This window comes from Ambystoma mexicanum, chromosome 4p, assembly GCF_040938575.1.
Source record: "Ambystoma mexicanum isolate Mex_15411 chromosome 4p, UKY_AmexF1_1, whole genome shotgun sequence".
NCBI lineage: Eukaryota > Metazoa > Chordata > Amphibia > Caudata > Ambystomatidae > Ambystoma > Ambystoma mexicanum.
The window spans coordinates 1,023,114,476-1,023,130,584 of record NC_090927.1 but is presented as its reverse complement, the minus strand read 5'-3'; the positions used below and the strand labels follow the sequence as shown (position 1 = coordinate 1,023,130,584).

Genomic DNA, 16,109 nt, shown 5'->3' with positions numbered 1-16,109 from the left:
CATTTCCTACATTTTGCAGCTAAAGCTTGTGAGCAACCTGAAGGTGTCTCACCCGGTAGTCCCTGGAGATCTGTCATCCAGGTGGCCAGGACACGGCCATCGCTATTGGATCCAGCTCCTGGGCGTGGACCAGTGGGGGAGGATCACCTGGATGGGGGGGGTCTTCGGGGAGTGGAAGTGGGACACAGACGGGTGAGACACGGTACCCCCTTCATTACAACACCTTTTCCCATCATACCCAGTAGAATATTTAGAAGCTCTACCCTGAAGCCCGCCGTTTCCAACACAAACACTTTCTTACACTGTGAAAGACAATGGACTAACACCAGAGCTGTTTTAAAACTTTACAAACCATGGACTCGTGCCCAGTATGCATCCACACTGGACTCCAAGGACATTCATTAGCCTTCATTTCTGGAACTGCTTGCAAAAGCACCTTAAATCATATCAAAATGTTAGCAACACACCATTCCGCTATGTGAAACCTTCTCCATAGATTGTACTATGCAAAATGTCCTGCAAAGATGAAATAACATTCTCCTACATGGAACAGCCATGGAACAGCCAAAGAACTCCTTCGACAAATAGAACCCATCCAACGTAAATATTTTGGAACTGAAGTTGACTTAAAAAATTCTGTTACTTTAGAAAACATTCGCAAAAACCTCTCAAACACATACAAAAAAGAAATAGCAAAGTTTCTAAACACATCTCCTGAAATACCAGATAAAGTATGTGTTCGTCGCAGAACCTTTTATTAAAAAACAAAAAAGAAGAGCACAAAAATTGTAGATATAGACTACAACATACAAGGCAATGTGTAATCCCAATGGTTCCAATCAGCTTTATATCCAACAGCATAAAATAAATACAAAATAACTGACCCCTCAAAGGTTTGCACATACTGTAATACAAAGCTTGACAATAACTAAATGCCATCATGGGCTATCACTAATAGCTTAGAAATCTTCCCACTTCCAAAAGCCCTCCAAAAACTTGGATCAGAGCATCATAATTCAAACAGTACATCAATGTCAAGCTACAATACGCCTTCAAGCCAAAACTGCCAAATTGCCTCCATCCGAGTTACTCAAAGGCATTTGTGGCAAAGTAGTATATTTATACTTAGATCTTAAAGAGCATGCAGAAACTCTAGGAGTAGGATGGCCAATAAAACTATATTTGATTGTACTAGTTAACGGTGTACCAACAAAAGACACAAATATTTGGCAACATCTAGTTAACTTAAACTTAGACAAGCCCTAGAATATCTTAAATAAAACAATGAATACTACAGAGATATAAACAGACAAAAACCTAACAAGCCACACAAATAATTGAAGATTCACCACAAACTGGCCAATTTTAACGTGTGGATCCTGTTACTGCAGCCAACTTTGTAGACAAGTATACAATTCACACACTACATTCCAAAGACACCATAGACTATGCATTAGAAACATGTCAAATACATCAAACCAAAGGATCTACAAGGGGCATATGGGAAAAATGTGTAGAAGCACGTTCTTTTTATCTACTTTTTCCTAAAGGAAAAGAAGGAAGATATGATGAAAGTGCCACACAAATGAGTGCATCAGAATATTGTTCTTTATGAATGTATTCTGAAGACCCAAGATTCAGACAAAATGTAGAATACATTTTCCACCTCCTGTTCGAAACCAAACTAGCAATGCTATGTTATGGAAATGCACACACATTAAAACAGGCGCTCATTTCTTAAACATGTTTGCTACCAAACTCCTTCCGAAGATAAAAGACAAAGTTGAAGTTTTGCAGTCAAGTATCACAAATCTCTTGGCAAAAATGCGTGGTACAAAAGAATACTGGTTCCGACATCACGCTGATTAATATTGTATCCTACGGAACCTAGGCTCAACCACATAGTTTGTAACTTTAAGTTGTGCAGCATATGCATGGGATGACTTACGCATAGCAAACCAAATTCAAGAGGGAATAGACATAAAAACATCACAAGAACTCTATTCTCTTGACTCTGTCAATGTTTCCAGATACTTTCAAGATAATTTCACCATCACTTTATTGCCATGCTGCACTTCATCTGCAATAAAACTACCACTCACAGAAAAGACTATCAATCCAGAAGAGCACCACACATCAACATGCTTTTATGGATAAAAGATGCTCCCAAATATGGCCATGACAGTGATGCCACTGTTTTACAATGTATTCAAAAATATATTACATGTGACATCCCTACAGAAACCACAGTGACTGACGTACACAAACCCTATGCTTCCAAAAACATAAGTGTGGCAAATACTGCAGACATCGATAAAAAAAAACCCAAAGGTAAATACTATACCAAATGTCGCTTTGGCTTCCCTAGACAGTTTCTACCAAAGGACCAGTAAATACCTTGATGTCTTCTGTTAGACCCAGTGTAAAAGGGAAATCCCTTAAAAACCCATAAACATTAAAATCATTGCCCTATTGTGGAATACAAATATAGACATTTAACATATTGCAGACAATTCCACTGCAGTTGAAAGATATGTCAAAGCTGAGAAGACAGAGCTAAAAGTCATTTGGGATGACATTTCATCTGACAAAACCCTGTCACAAAAATTGTACAGCTTTGGTTTCAAAATGCTGTCACACAGAGAATGTGGGTCCTACAAAGCTGCAAATCATTGAACAGGTACAGCCTTATATGGCAAATCTGAAAATATCATCTGGCTAAACTTGGTCCAGCTTCATCATAGAAAAGGGTACTGATATCATATCAAGAGATAGAAACAATACCCAGAAACGATCCCAACGGCAGCGACATTTTAAAAAACAATGTAAATGACACATACCATCCAAACAGAAGTACTGCTTTGGAAAATATGTGCCTGTACGACATAGCCCAAAACTACTGCTACAAAAATAATGTTATGTCAGATGAAAGAACTGGCAAATATTGAGTCTTAACTTGTGAAGGGAGCATAGCAAAATTTACCAAGCCCAGCCTAATTAATCATGTAAATTTATCATTTAAATCTACACATCATAGAGAACTTTATTACATGGTTCTACTTCAACTATTCAAATCTTGGAGAAAAGAAGAAGAATTATGAGTTGATTATAAGTGGACCATGACACATTTGAATCGGCATTCAAGGCAAATGAAATCAGTATAACAAATGTCAATTTTAGATAATACAAATGTTGGACAATGAACGACAAGAGGAAGAAACCGAAACTCTACTAGATGACGACACTCCTAAAAGCAGTCAACCTTCTCTTACAGGAAGCCAATAACCACTTGGAGAACCAATAATTCAAAACTAATCAGAAATAGTCATGGTTGAGGTAGAAAACCCCATGCATCAATCTAAACAATCTGAAGAAGATTTGTTAGTGCTCCAATCACAGCTAAATAATGAACAACTCACCATTTAAGAAGAAGTCACTGAAGAAATTGAACATGGACTTAAACATGAAACTAAAACGTGTAGCTGTGAAAAATTATAAACCTCTGCTCTTTTATGTACATGGTGAAGCTGGTTCTGGCAGAACCTTCTTAGGATATGTCTACAAGACAATCAGCTGTTGTAGCAGCCGCCCCCCACAGGTCTAGCTGCCTACATCATAGGAGGTGTAACTTTACACTGACTACTTCTCCTCCCAGTAGAACACCAAAACAAATTAGAATATTACAAATTGTCAGCAGAAGCTGCCACTGAAGTATGCAGAATTCTGCAACAAATCAAACTCCTCCTAGTCGATGAAGGAAGCACAGTGGTTTCCAACCTCATGCTGGCTTTAATGCATATCAGAATGCTGGAAGTCCTAAAAACAGACTATGAAAAACTGTTTGGAGGAAAACACGTTATTGTTTTCAGAGACCTCCTACAGTTAACCCCAATAAAAGGTCAACCCATTTTCAAAAAATGAGGACACAAAGAATGCTGTAATATACTCATCAGCATTTGGAATGTAAAACTCTGGAAGCATTTTCGTTACAGAGAACTAACTCAAAACACGTGTCAGTCTGCAGCACATGCTAAGATTTTAAAAAGCATTAGAACTGGTCTGCTTACCAAAGATGCAAAATCCTTCTTAAAAAGTAGAGTAATCCATGAGCTGCATGGATAAAAGACATCTGCCCCTGATGTCATGGAAAAATTAACTCAGCAAAATCTAAAATGTATGTGATTAATGCCAACGCTTGTAAGCTGTCGCCAATTCAACAATATAATGTTGAAAAAACAAATGCAATCCATAGTGCATGTCAACACGACAGACAAACATGAAGCGCATGGCATGCCACTCCCTATGTGCCAAAAAGCAACAGCTTGAATAAATAGCTTAGAAAAATGTATCTCCAACACAGCTGGAAGAGAAAAACGATTAACTCCGTGTCTCAACGGCAGAATAATTCTGAAACATAACCTTAACGTAGAACAAGGTTTAGTCAATGGAGCAATTGGAACAGTTGTTGGCTTTCAAACATATGCACACCACAACAACAGTTTGTCAACATCCACTTTGACAAACTTGTAGAAGTTAAAAGAATAGGCTGCACAATAGCATGTTTCCTTCTATTCAAAGTCATATATGTATGCAGAGAACAATTCTCTTCACTTGCATATGCTGTCTCTATTCACAAGTCGCAAGTTCTAACTCTAGACCACGCACTGATCGATATTGGCAGCACAGTCTTCAAAGAAGGTAGGAGTTATGTAGCACTTTCACGTTTCCGTACACTCAATGGTCTATTCTTAGTTAACTTTGATGCACACAAAGTCAATGCTCACATTCTTTGCATTCTAGAATATAACAGGCTATGTGCACTGTACACTCCCCATCTAGATATGTTCTGTGAACCTCATAAAGGAAACCCTTTAAAAAGTAATAAAAACAGAAGCTATAGCAGATCTCCCTGCAATCCCACCCAAAATACAAAAAACAGCTGCAGGTCCTTTAAATGATAGCAACGCAAAACTCTCTGGTCCAAAAACAATAGCAGGCCCATCAAAAGATACAGAGACAAATCTCTCTCGTCCAAAAACAATTGCAGGCCCATCAAAGGATACAGAGGGAAAACTCTCTGGTCCATTTAAATTCCGGAACACAACTGGAGTAAATTGCTATGCAAATGCAGCAATCAATCTTTTCTTCTAATTAGCACCAATTGTTGACAACATTTACTTAAACGGCTCCGACAAGTTGTGTTTGCAAATGCTCCTCTTTCATACGCCATAAACAATCCTGACAGCGCCTACCCTAAAGTGTCTCAGGTACAAGGCAAGAATTGGACCACTAGATAGGAATGATTAAATTCACTTTAAACACAAAGGAAGATCCACAATAATTCCTAATGTACTTACTACAAGTGTGAGAAAGCAGAAGGTGTCTCACCCGCTAGTTCCTGGGGATCTGTCATCCAGGTGGCCAGGACACGGCCATCGCCTTTGGATCCAGTTCCTGGGGGTGGACCAGTGCGGGAGGATCACCTGGATGTGGGGTCTTGGGGAGTGGAACACCGGATGGCGAGACGCAGTATCCCCTTCCCTGTAACACCTTTACCCCATCCTACCAGGTGGAATACTTAGGAGCTCACCCCCTTTTCACAACACAAACACTTTCTCACAGACAGCTCGAAATGAGAGAAGACGGACTGATGCCCGAGCCGTATACATGACATGTCCCAATACAATGGTCAGGCAGGGTCAGGCAATTACTGATCATTTCACACACCTGACTTCCATTACACTTCCCCACATGGATAAAAGGCGGAGCACGAGAACACACTGTGAGCGAGGTAAAGCCCACAAAGAAGCCACAGTTCAAACATGGTAGTTTAATACAAGGCGAAAGACGGCAAAACCAAAGGGGATCACAAGGAGGGAAGTGTTCTTGACCTTTTTGACGTGGAACTGTTACTTTCATGAACCTTCAAGAATAGAAAACATAACACCAGGAAACAAGGCTGAAGAATCCTGCATTGTGTCTCAGAGGTAATCGGGGCGCTCCCTTGTCGATAGGCAATGTGGGGAGAATCGCTTGCCGGTGTGGTACTGTCCTTGGCTCCTACATCAAAGCAGCACCAGTGAAGTCAGCACAGCCGGTGAGTTGGTGAGACTGATAACCAACCAGTCTGTGTTGAAGCCAAGGTTGCAAGCAGCAAGATTGTATAGGGAACGCAGAAGCGAACATTGTATGAAGCGTATGTGATAATCAACGCAGGTAAAATTGAACAACAGATGAGTGATTGAACTTTGAAGCCAAGATACAATACCTTAGACAGAGTGGTCCGGCACCACGTGCATGCTCATTTGAATGTCTCTGTGAGCTATCCAACTGAAAGAGTAACAAAGAACTGTGAATCGAAAGTGGTCCTGCAAAGGGTCAAGCAAAATCCGGTGCACAATCGAAAGTCTTCAATGTAAATAGTGTAAAGAAAGTAGATGACAAAGTAGATGAAGTTGGTTCAGAAACGGAAGAGGAAGATCAGCTGAGAGCTTTTGGTTAAAGCAAGTTTGTATTAAAAAGTGTTACGCTCACCTGGCTCCCACAGGGGCGTCAATCTGAACTGGACAGCTGCGGTCTCCACCAATGTGACGCGTAGTGCCGAGATGACAGACTGGACTGGCCCACCTAGCTTCGTTTGCTTGGCCCGTAGGAGTATTCTTCTGCAAATGAAGAAAGGGAATTAACCACCCGTGGAGTTGAGTGTTAACCCCCACCCCTGCTGTTCTCCCCACTGATCACCTTTAATGTCCCTTCTTATAGCCTCACCTGATGGTTTGGAAAGATGAGCTCTCCATTCTGCATTGAGCGCAGGGGCGCGTAGATAACCAGTTGCTTCACTGGTTCGAAGGAATTGGTGAGTTCCAGAACAATACTGACTCTGAGATTTCCGGCGAGACGCCGTAAGTATATAGTTCGTAAGAGTTCAAATGTCTGTCTTTCACTCTTGTCCGATTCCTTGCAGGTTGCAGCTTGACCCTAGCGAAGAGGTCCTTGTGGCAACCGGTAACATTCAAGGTAAGGATTTGTATTATCCAACACAGTTCGATAAAATAATGTCAGTATGTAACCTGTTGCTTTCTCCCTCAGGTGCTGAGAGAACTATGAAGTCTCGGGGAATAATGCCTCCGGCGGTAAAATTAGGTAAGTCTATTGTGGTGAGAAGGATTCCCCTTGTTTGTCCCTTTGTTTCACCTTGCTGTCCTTTTGTTCCCCTTAGGGGCCGGGGTGCGGCAAAGATGCGGTGGAGGCTGCACCGACCCATGAAGAGGAATAGTACCCCCGGTGGTAAAATCAGGTAAGTCTATGGGGGGTAACTAATATTGCCTCTGTTTATTCCCTTGGCTCACCTTGCTGTTCTTGTGTTCCCCTTAGGTGCCGGAGTGTGGCCGGAACATGCAGAAGGATGCCATAGACGCCAGGACTGCACCCAAATAGCCCCTAGCAGGGGTTGTTGGGCTTGCTTGGAATAACTTGATGCCTGCTTCCGGGGTTGCTGGACTTGACCTGGATCCCCGGGGGTAGGCATCATGACCAAAAGTTAAACTGGAATTGGTCCAAGCTCGGCAAAGGGAGATTAATTGAACATTGCATTGATAGTATCTGAGCCGTGAATCACAGAGAAATTGGATACATGAATATGCTACGAGCATGGGATGTGTGAATATCCTATGAATATTGTGTTAAGAGGGTCTGAGCCGGCTGAGGGGGATCCAAGCTGAATAATTGGATGAATGAATATCCTGAAAGTATTGTGTTAAGAGGATCTGGGCCCTGCTGAATAGTGAATCACCTGAGAGATTGAGTACTTGTAAAAGAGGAAAATAATGCATTGTTTGTTTGTCGCATCAGGCCCTCTGAAGGAAGAGACTTTGAGAGACAAAGAGACATGGGCACGGAAGGCCCTGATGCTAATGATTGAACTGTATCCTCGTGCTAGAGAAGCCATAGACTGTGCTAAGCTCGAGTGTACCGCCTTATCCTCTGCCGAAAACGTGGTGAAGTGAGGCAAACAACCTGAACATCCTGACATATATAATGTTAGGAACACTTCTATCTTTTTCATAACACTGTTTCCCACACTATTTGTTTTTAGAGGCAAGGATTGGCAATAGGTTTATTAGTATAGGCCCTTTATTTTGACAAGACATCACCAGGAATGCATTATTATTTGATGGTCGTACCTTGCTCCCTATGTAGATTTAGGATTCGATAGGCGTTTTTCAAACCCTTTTTGAGGGTCAATAAACACCCTTGAACTGTTGTCACTTGTGTCTGTCTTACTGTTAATACCATGCCTTCCTTACACAAGTACTAGAATCCGAAAACATCCCTATAATTGAAATCTTCTCGATTTCATACATGTGGAAACCTACATGCACACTCTGCAACCATGTTTCACAAGAGCATATCTCTAATGAACGATTTGTGTCTGTATCCATAGAAAATTGTGAATCCATACCATTTCACCACCTTCTGAAAAATGCAAACCATGGCATACTACGCCCGTTTTGCAACAAATATATTTACATGGCCAATACATGATAGTAATGCTTTTAAGGTACAATGCAGATGGTACCAAAAATAACTGCAAGCTCACTAGCTTTCCACATGGTCCAGTATCTCTTGGCAAGAAAACCTTCACAACAGTAGGCATAATATACCACAGTGGTGCCAAAACCACTTCAGGCCACATGTCGAAAAAAAGATGTGCTTGCTTTGAATCTAACAATGCCTCCCAGTGCTAATGATGTCTGCAGACGGAGTCCGTGTTCGCAGCTAAAAATACACCTGCGCACAGTGGACTTGAGTCACCCTCAGGGCCATTTTCACTTATATAAACGTCTCCATCTCAACTTTTTTCCACTCCCCACCCTTCCCAGACACAGTCTCATTCACAAAATAACCCCAAATATATTTTCCAGAGGGTTTTCTCACTGCGCTGTCTGCGGACAAATGCTGTTGTCCGTGGATCCAATATGGTGACCGTTTCAAAACGTTTGACGCACGTCATGTTTTTCATTAACCAATCAGCATACATGTTTGATGCCCGTGAGCACCATGCCACCCCATGATTGGTCCAGAGGTGTCTGCGGACACCAAATCAGGAAATGAGACCACGGACCATGCCATTTACAAAAAAAAATCAACTTGACAGATGTATGCCAAATTTGCAAAAGTACGCTATCGGGAACAAGCCGCCACTCCCTGTGCACGTTTGGTGCAAATCAGTCCAGGGGTTTTGACTGTAGCCATGAGCAAATTTGTTTTTGCATTAAGTATAGGAGGATTTCTAAAGTTTGACGAAACCGCTCCAAACTTCCAAAATTATCCTGAGCAGACCATCCACCTTATGGCGATTTTGCGATTTGCAAAAAAAATCGCAAAATTTGCCATTTCCACTAATTGCCGCTATAAATCATTAAATGAGCGCAAAAAAGACACGTTAGCTTAGTGTGTCTTTTTTCGCGCTCATTTAATGATTTAGAGCGAACACAACTGGCTGCTGATTGCAGCAGCTTGAGGGTTAACACCTCGGCTCTGCGTTGCAGGCCCAGGATTGGGGGAGGGTCACGCAGGCCTGGGAGATGCACAGCATTTGGCTGTGACCCCAGGCACCTCCAAGGCTCATTGAGTGCCCGAGCTGACAGTTGGTGAAGCTAGCCAGGTAAGCACTGGCCTGTCCACTCATCTGCCCCCAACTCAGAGCACCCAAAGAGGCCACTGGACTGTTTTCATTCCCGGCGCTCGACAGGAAAGTAAATTACTTTCCTGTCGAGCGCCGGAAAAGAAAGCATAAACTTAATGCTTCCTGACTCTCGTCTACAATTGGTATCATGCAGCCCAGCCTCAAGGCTGGGCTGCATGATACCAATTGAAGACTCTCGTAGCTGTATTAATTTCAAATTGCTTTACAATTGGTATCATGGGCTGCATGATACCAATTGTAAAGCAATTTGAAAACGAATACAGCTACGAGCGTTTGTATCATGCAGCCCAGCCTTGAATCAAGGCTGGGCTGCATGATGCCAATTGAAGACTCTCGTAGCTGTATTTGTTTCAAATTGCTTTACAATAATGTAAAGCAATTTGAAACGAATACAGCTACGAGCGTTTGTATCATGCAGCCCAGCCTTGAATCAAGGCTGGGCTGTATGACACCAATTACGCACAAAATTGGGTGTTAACATTTATGAAAGGCAAATGCCATTCGTCCTGTGCAATTTTGGTGGTTATGCAAAGCCAATTTAATGATATATGCATATTTCACCTTGATATGCTAATTTCTGATGACATCACATGCCATTGCATTTGTTAATGAGTTCCCTCCCCCACTTTAATTTGTAGGACTTGACCCCTGGTAGTGTTGTGATGTTTCATTTCTGTTTGTGGGTGTGTTTAGTCACCATGTGTGGGTGGCATAACCAAGGAATTAAGACCACCCAAGAGAGTTCATTGTTTGGCTAGGTATTATGGGCTTGCAGTTACTGCCACTGCATTGATCCTGTGTCTTGGCCTCATGGATTCCTTCCATGGAGAAGTGTAGAGTTGTTCCCCCTCTCTCCTGGGGTCATAGGACAAGCGAAAAGCAAACCTATGGGCTTCAACCAGGGTTACACTTTTGAATTCAAGCCTATCTGTTTATTTGCTTTCCACTTGTCTGCTGGAAGTAGTGGCACAGCACCATTTCCTTGGAGCTCATCAGGCTGTATCCCCCTTCCCCCACCACAATCCAAAATGTTAGGCTGTGGTGACTCGACCTGGCTGTCCTACAGAGCGCAGCCAGACAGAACACATTTTGTTCCTCACTAACAAAAGCCTTGCAATTACTTGGTTTTAGGCTAAAAAAGATGTTAAATGATATATTTTTCAACGTTAGAAAATGCCGCAAAAAACGCAGTTGGGTGCGGCAATTTTTTTCTTTTTTGTGCCGCAATATTTTCCATTTCATGCCGCAATTTTCTGGAGGGTCTGCCTGAGGTGGTTTGCAAAGTTTGGTGAGGATTCGTTGAACGGCACCAAAGTTATAAGCCACCCAAAAACTGATATTCCTATACGTTGAACAACTTCACCATAAATACAGGCCCTGTGGTAGCAGCCCTAGAATATATAAAACACGCACAAATAATAATAATAAAGTGAAGAAGTCTCAGTTCCAGTGCAAGAAGCACTCATGGCCTATGATGGAAATAGTCACAAACCGTGCAGTGACAACTAGTGGCTGTGATAACAATCTCTGTATCCAGTCCAGATGGTCATTTCACAGATGCAAAATCTGAGGGAGAAATATTGTATTAATCAGAAAGAACATTATTGAAAATACGTAATTTGTTCTTTATTGTGCTTAAACGCAGCTGGCCTGGCCTGTGCAGATAATAGACCTCACTAAACCACACCACCACTTAACACAGATAGCTCACACCATAGTTCACTTCTAACTCACACCACTGTACACTTCTGATCTGTGACACAGTGAACGCTAGCATGGCACATTATTTACCTATAAAAAAGACAACAAAACAAAATCAATGCAATCCATTTTAGTGTTGATTTTTTACCAATAGTGCAGTTGTCCAAGCATACCTGTAGTTTTTGAGTGAACCTGCTGAACATGTAGGTAACACATTCATTAATGGCTCCTGTCTGCTGAAGGAGTAAAAGCCCTCTTGGAGTGGCAGCAAAATTAAGCAAATTGTCTAACAAAGATTCTTCCCAGAGCATGCTGAAAAAAAAGAGCATGCATTACCCAGCTGGACAACCTGAACTTCCTCAGATAATCAAAGGCATAAAGTCTGTCTAAAAAAGAACAAAGTATGAAGCAATTTCATGAATACTATTTATACACAAGCTGTTTCATCGCAGACATTTCCATTGTACAATTGAACAAAATGCCATCTATTCAACTAATGGGAAAATGATGCATATGGTATGCAAATCTTGCTTGCGAGCTAGGACAAACAGAATGTTGACAGATGCACTGGAATGCTATTATTGATTTCCCAGACAAGTTATTTACATATGACAGGGAACCGTCATCTGAAACAATCAGAGCCTATTTACAAACGAAAAAGGACAGCATGCGGAGCAGTTAGGTTTACAAGGAGTGAGTAGCTATCTAATGTATGTTATTCAAAAAGACTCACTATAGCCATTTTAGTGAGCTGCAACACTAGATACAAAACAAATAAACACAAGCAAGTAAAATAGGTAGTTTGAGACAAGCAGAAACCACAACATGTAAAATATGAATAATATTAAACATCAGTTGGTGACATAATGTTTTTTTCCAGTTTTGTTGTTTTGTTTTTTCTCACCACAACTATTTAGCTCACCTTCATGTACATGGGATAATGTGGTATGCGCATTAGTTGCACAGATTCTAAAACATTTATATGGTTTCTAGGGATCCTGCAACATTCCACGTGCAAAAAAGAATGGTTGTGGGTTTCACTCCACCCACTTGAAAATAGAATGAGCTTTTCTGTGCATGATTAGCAACGTCCATGCCTTTTCTGTGTGCTGGGCTTGGCCCAAGAATGTAAGTGGATTGCCTGGAATGCCCTGCGTGGCAGCCAACCTCATTGACGTGAACAGTCTAGGCACACACAACTGGCTGAAAAGCTGTGTGTAGAAAATTCCACATATCCAGCCCTCTCTAGTGAACTGATTTACACACATTTTCTGGTCACTCAGATCAAGTGTAAAGTCATGTATTCCTTTGAATATACGTGATGGAGTGGCATTGGTATTCTGTGTCTCACTACCAGACAGAAAAGCTTAGAGGACAAAATACCACACTGCACAAAGGAGAAATTACTTACCGGTAATGGTCATTCAATGATTCTTCTCCCGCAGATTCCTCACCTTGATAGATATCCCATTCAGCATCAGCTGCTCAGAAAATTCAGAGAGGGGTATTTGGTGGGTCGGAAGAAGGAGTTGGACACCTTGAGGACATTCTAGATTATCTTTAATCAAATCTGAATAATGCCTGACTTTCCTTATTGCTAGAGGGAATACCCTACCTATCTAAAGGAACAAAAAAGAAGTCCAAAGTAAAAATGCCCTCCTTACAAACTAACTCTACCTGCCCTACCACTATATATAACTAAATTAAATAGGCCACGAAAATATATTTTCTTCCCCATGTGTTCTCTTCTCTTTTGATAGTCTCTTTGTATACAGGTTTCTCTTCGGTACAGATATTTCTTAACATAATTTCTTTTGACAGTCTCTGTTATCAACTCTTGTCGTTCTTCAAACATATTCTTGGGTTTCGTGCTTAATGTGGTCCTATACTTCGAATATTTTTCCTTCAAATAGTTCCTCACACTCTTGTCATCACTTATAAACTCTTCCCAGTCTGTTAATTCAGGCTTTCTTAAGATGGGGTTTGTTTGATACTTTTTAGGCTTTTCTTGTCAAGGAGTCTTGCTCTTAGGCAGTGTGTGTTTGTGTGTGTGTGTGTGTGTGTGTCTGTTCACAACCCTCACAGCATGAGAACTAGCATAACCAAGGAAAAGGTGGTTTTCCTTTTTAGCCCCTCTACTACAAGAGATGTAGAACTTAAGGGCCCACAGGCTCCCGCTGATGCAAGCGTTCCGCTGCATTGGAAGGGTTAGGAGAAGGAAGAAATACAAGAAGAGGGATCTTCTGAGAGAGATCGAAATCCAAGACCGTCTTCAGCAAAAAGGACCATCACCCTTTCAATGTCACCTCCTCTTTGGAAAAAAAAACAAAGAGTAAGGTTAAACAGGCAACACCTGGAGCTCACTCGCCCATGGCAACAAGGAAAATCACCTTAAGGGTGAGCAATCTAATAGAACATGAATGAAGTGTCTCAAACGGCCCACAAGTAAGGTTAAAACTAAATTAAAATCCCACTCCAGAACCAAAAACTGGCAGGGATACATCCAGCAAGACCTGTATAACAGTGGGTATTGTGAAAAAACAGCCCTTGAAAATCAAAATAGCGGCAAGGTAACCCTTTACAATGCCAATCTGCATGCCCTCCTGGGCCAAAGGAAGCAGAAAATCCAACGCAGGGGATCGAGGTCAGGATAAAGGATCCAGGTCCCTCTCCCGGCACAAGACCAAAAATGTACACCACCTCCACGCATAAATAGATTTCATTGTGGGCTTCCGAGATGAAAGAAGCACATCGAGGACATTGTCTGACAAATCCCACTCCTTGTATCCCAGCCTCTAAGTAGCCAAGCATGAAGGTTCAGGCTGCTGAGTTTCGGGTGGAGGACCTGCCCCTCCAAATGGGAGAGCAAGTCAACTCTCCTAGGAAGGTGGCACGGGCAGGAAGATGGACCTGTCCATCAACTTGGGGTACCAGGTTCACCATGCCCAGCCTGGGCTGGTGAGGATCATCATGTTTCTGAAAATTCACAATCTCCTAAGAACCAACGGAATGACAGGGAACGGTGGAAATGCAAAAAGGAGGTTGAAAGTCCACTCGACTGTCAGATCGTCCCTCAGAGCTCCTAGACAAGGAAATCCCCTGCAGCAGAACAACTTGCACTTCCTGTTGACACTGGAAGCAAAGTGTTCCACTCGAGAAGTACCCCAAACGTAGACCATCTCCTCTGGACCTTCTTGACAGAGCTCCGACTCATGGGAGGCAGAAGACTGCCTGCTCAACGCATCATCGAGATTGGCCATTTGAGTCATCCAGGTAGGGAAGGACATGAATGCCCTACCTTCTGGGGTGAGCCACCATCACTGATAGCAGCTTGGTGAAAACCCTAGGTGCCGAAGAAAACCAGAGCAGCAGGACCTTGAATTGGTAATGGTGTTGACCCACCATGAACCTCAGGTACTTCCTGTGCTTTCGGTTTATCAGCACATGGAAGTAGGCATCCTGAAGGTTCAGGGAAACTAACCAGTCCTGTGAATCAAGGGGTGTAGAAGCTAGGCTAGAGTAACCATTTTGAATTTATGTATGAAAGGTGCAGTAGCCGCAGTCCAGGATGGTGGGAAAGCCCTGTCCTCCTTTGGCACCACAAAATAGGTGGCGTGCCACCCCTTCCCTTGTTCTGGGACCGGAACATGTTTGATTGTGCTTTTCAATAGAAGCTGACGGACCTCCTCCAGTAGAATGGGGTCTGGAGACAAAACGGTGGTCTGAGGACCGCGGTCCAGGGCATGCTGAAGGAATAGAAGGCAATATCTCTACCAAATGGCATGTAAGGACAAAGTGCTGGACGTGGTCTTCAAACATTACGGGTGGAACAGAGAAAGCCTCCCCCCACACAGGTGATAAATGGCAAAGTCTGTGACTGAGGTTTTGGTGCCCTAAGGTGCGGTGGGGACAGCGGCTGCTGCAATGCCCCCTCACTGCCTAGCCATCTTCACGGGGCAGACTGAACATGGCCCCTGTGGGTAAAGGTGGGAAGGGGATGAAAACCCCTGCCCCAAGACGATGTCTGTGTGGAAGGCTGTTGCACTGCTAGCCCCAAAGACTTAGCAGTCGCCTTGGACGACTGAACCTTCTGGAGGGTGTTGCCCGAGTTAGCTCCAAAAAGGTAATGGGCATCAAACGGTATATCCAACAGTCTGGACGTCTGTCGCAAAGCCTGACATCCTTAGCCATCAGGGGCACCTGACGACAGTGCTACTGGCCATGACCCTTCACACAAAGTCCACCATATTCAGTTCTGACTGTAGCATCTGACGTGCTGCCTCCTTGCCATCAGAGCGCAAGGACTTGAAACCGTCCCTCTGAGATATACTCAACCGCATTGCGCACTGCAGTCCAAAGGCCGAATGAGAACTTTGCCATGGGGCAAGCGCCATTCAAGGCCAGCAGTGCAAGACTGCTTGACGCAAACACCTTCTTGACCCATGCATCAAACCTCTTACTTTCCCTGTTGTAAAGAATCAAGGGAATGTGTCCCTTCTCCTCAAGGGGGAGTCCCTTCCTGTGAGGCTAGGGAGGTGAGCCCGCTCTGCAATACCCTCCCTAGGGGTAGAGGCAAGTTGTACCCAACCGGGAGAGACTCCCACTTTGAGGACAAGGACTCCCGTTCCCATGAGGAACTCCCTCAGGCTGGATGTACCATGGCCTACATGGTATGTGTGTCGCGCCACTTTTTGGGAGA

The 16,109-nt window shown here is 42.9% G+C and overlaps 1 protein-coding gene across 3 annotated transcripts in view; it reads right to left on the bottom strand.

The window, feature by feature from the left end:
- Positions 1–16,109, bottom strand: part of TBC1D32 (TBC1 domain family member 32) — a 2,506,374-nt gene that overhangs the window by 977,520 nt on the left and 1,512,745 nt on the right. For all 3 annotated transcript variants that reach the window (XM_069606604.1, XM_069606605.1, XM_069606606.1), the window contains one exon: positions 11,584–11,722. In XM_069606604.1, coding sequence (XP_069462705.1) covers positions 11,584–11,722 — 139 coding nt within the window. The remainder of the gene's footprint in view (positions 1–11,583; positions 11,723–16,109) is intronic.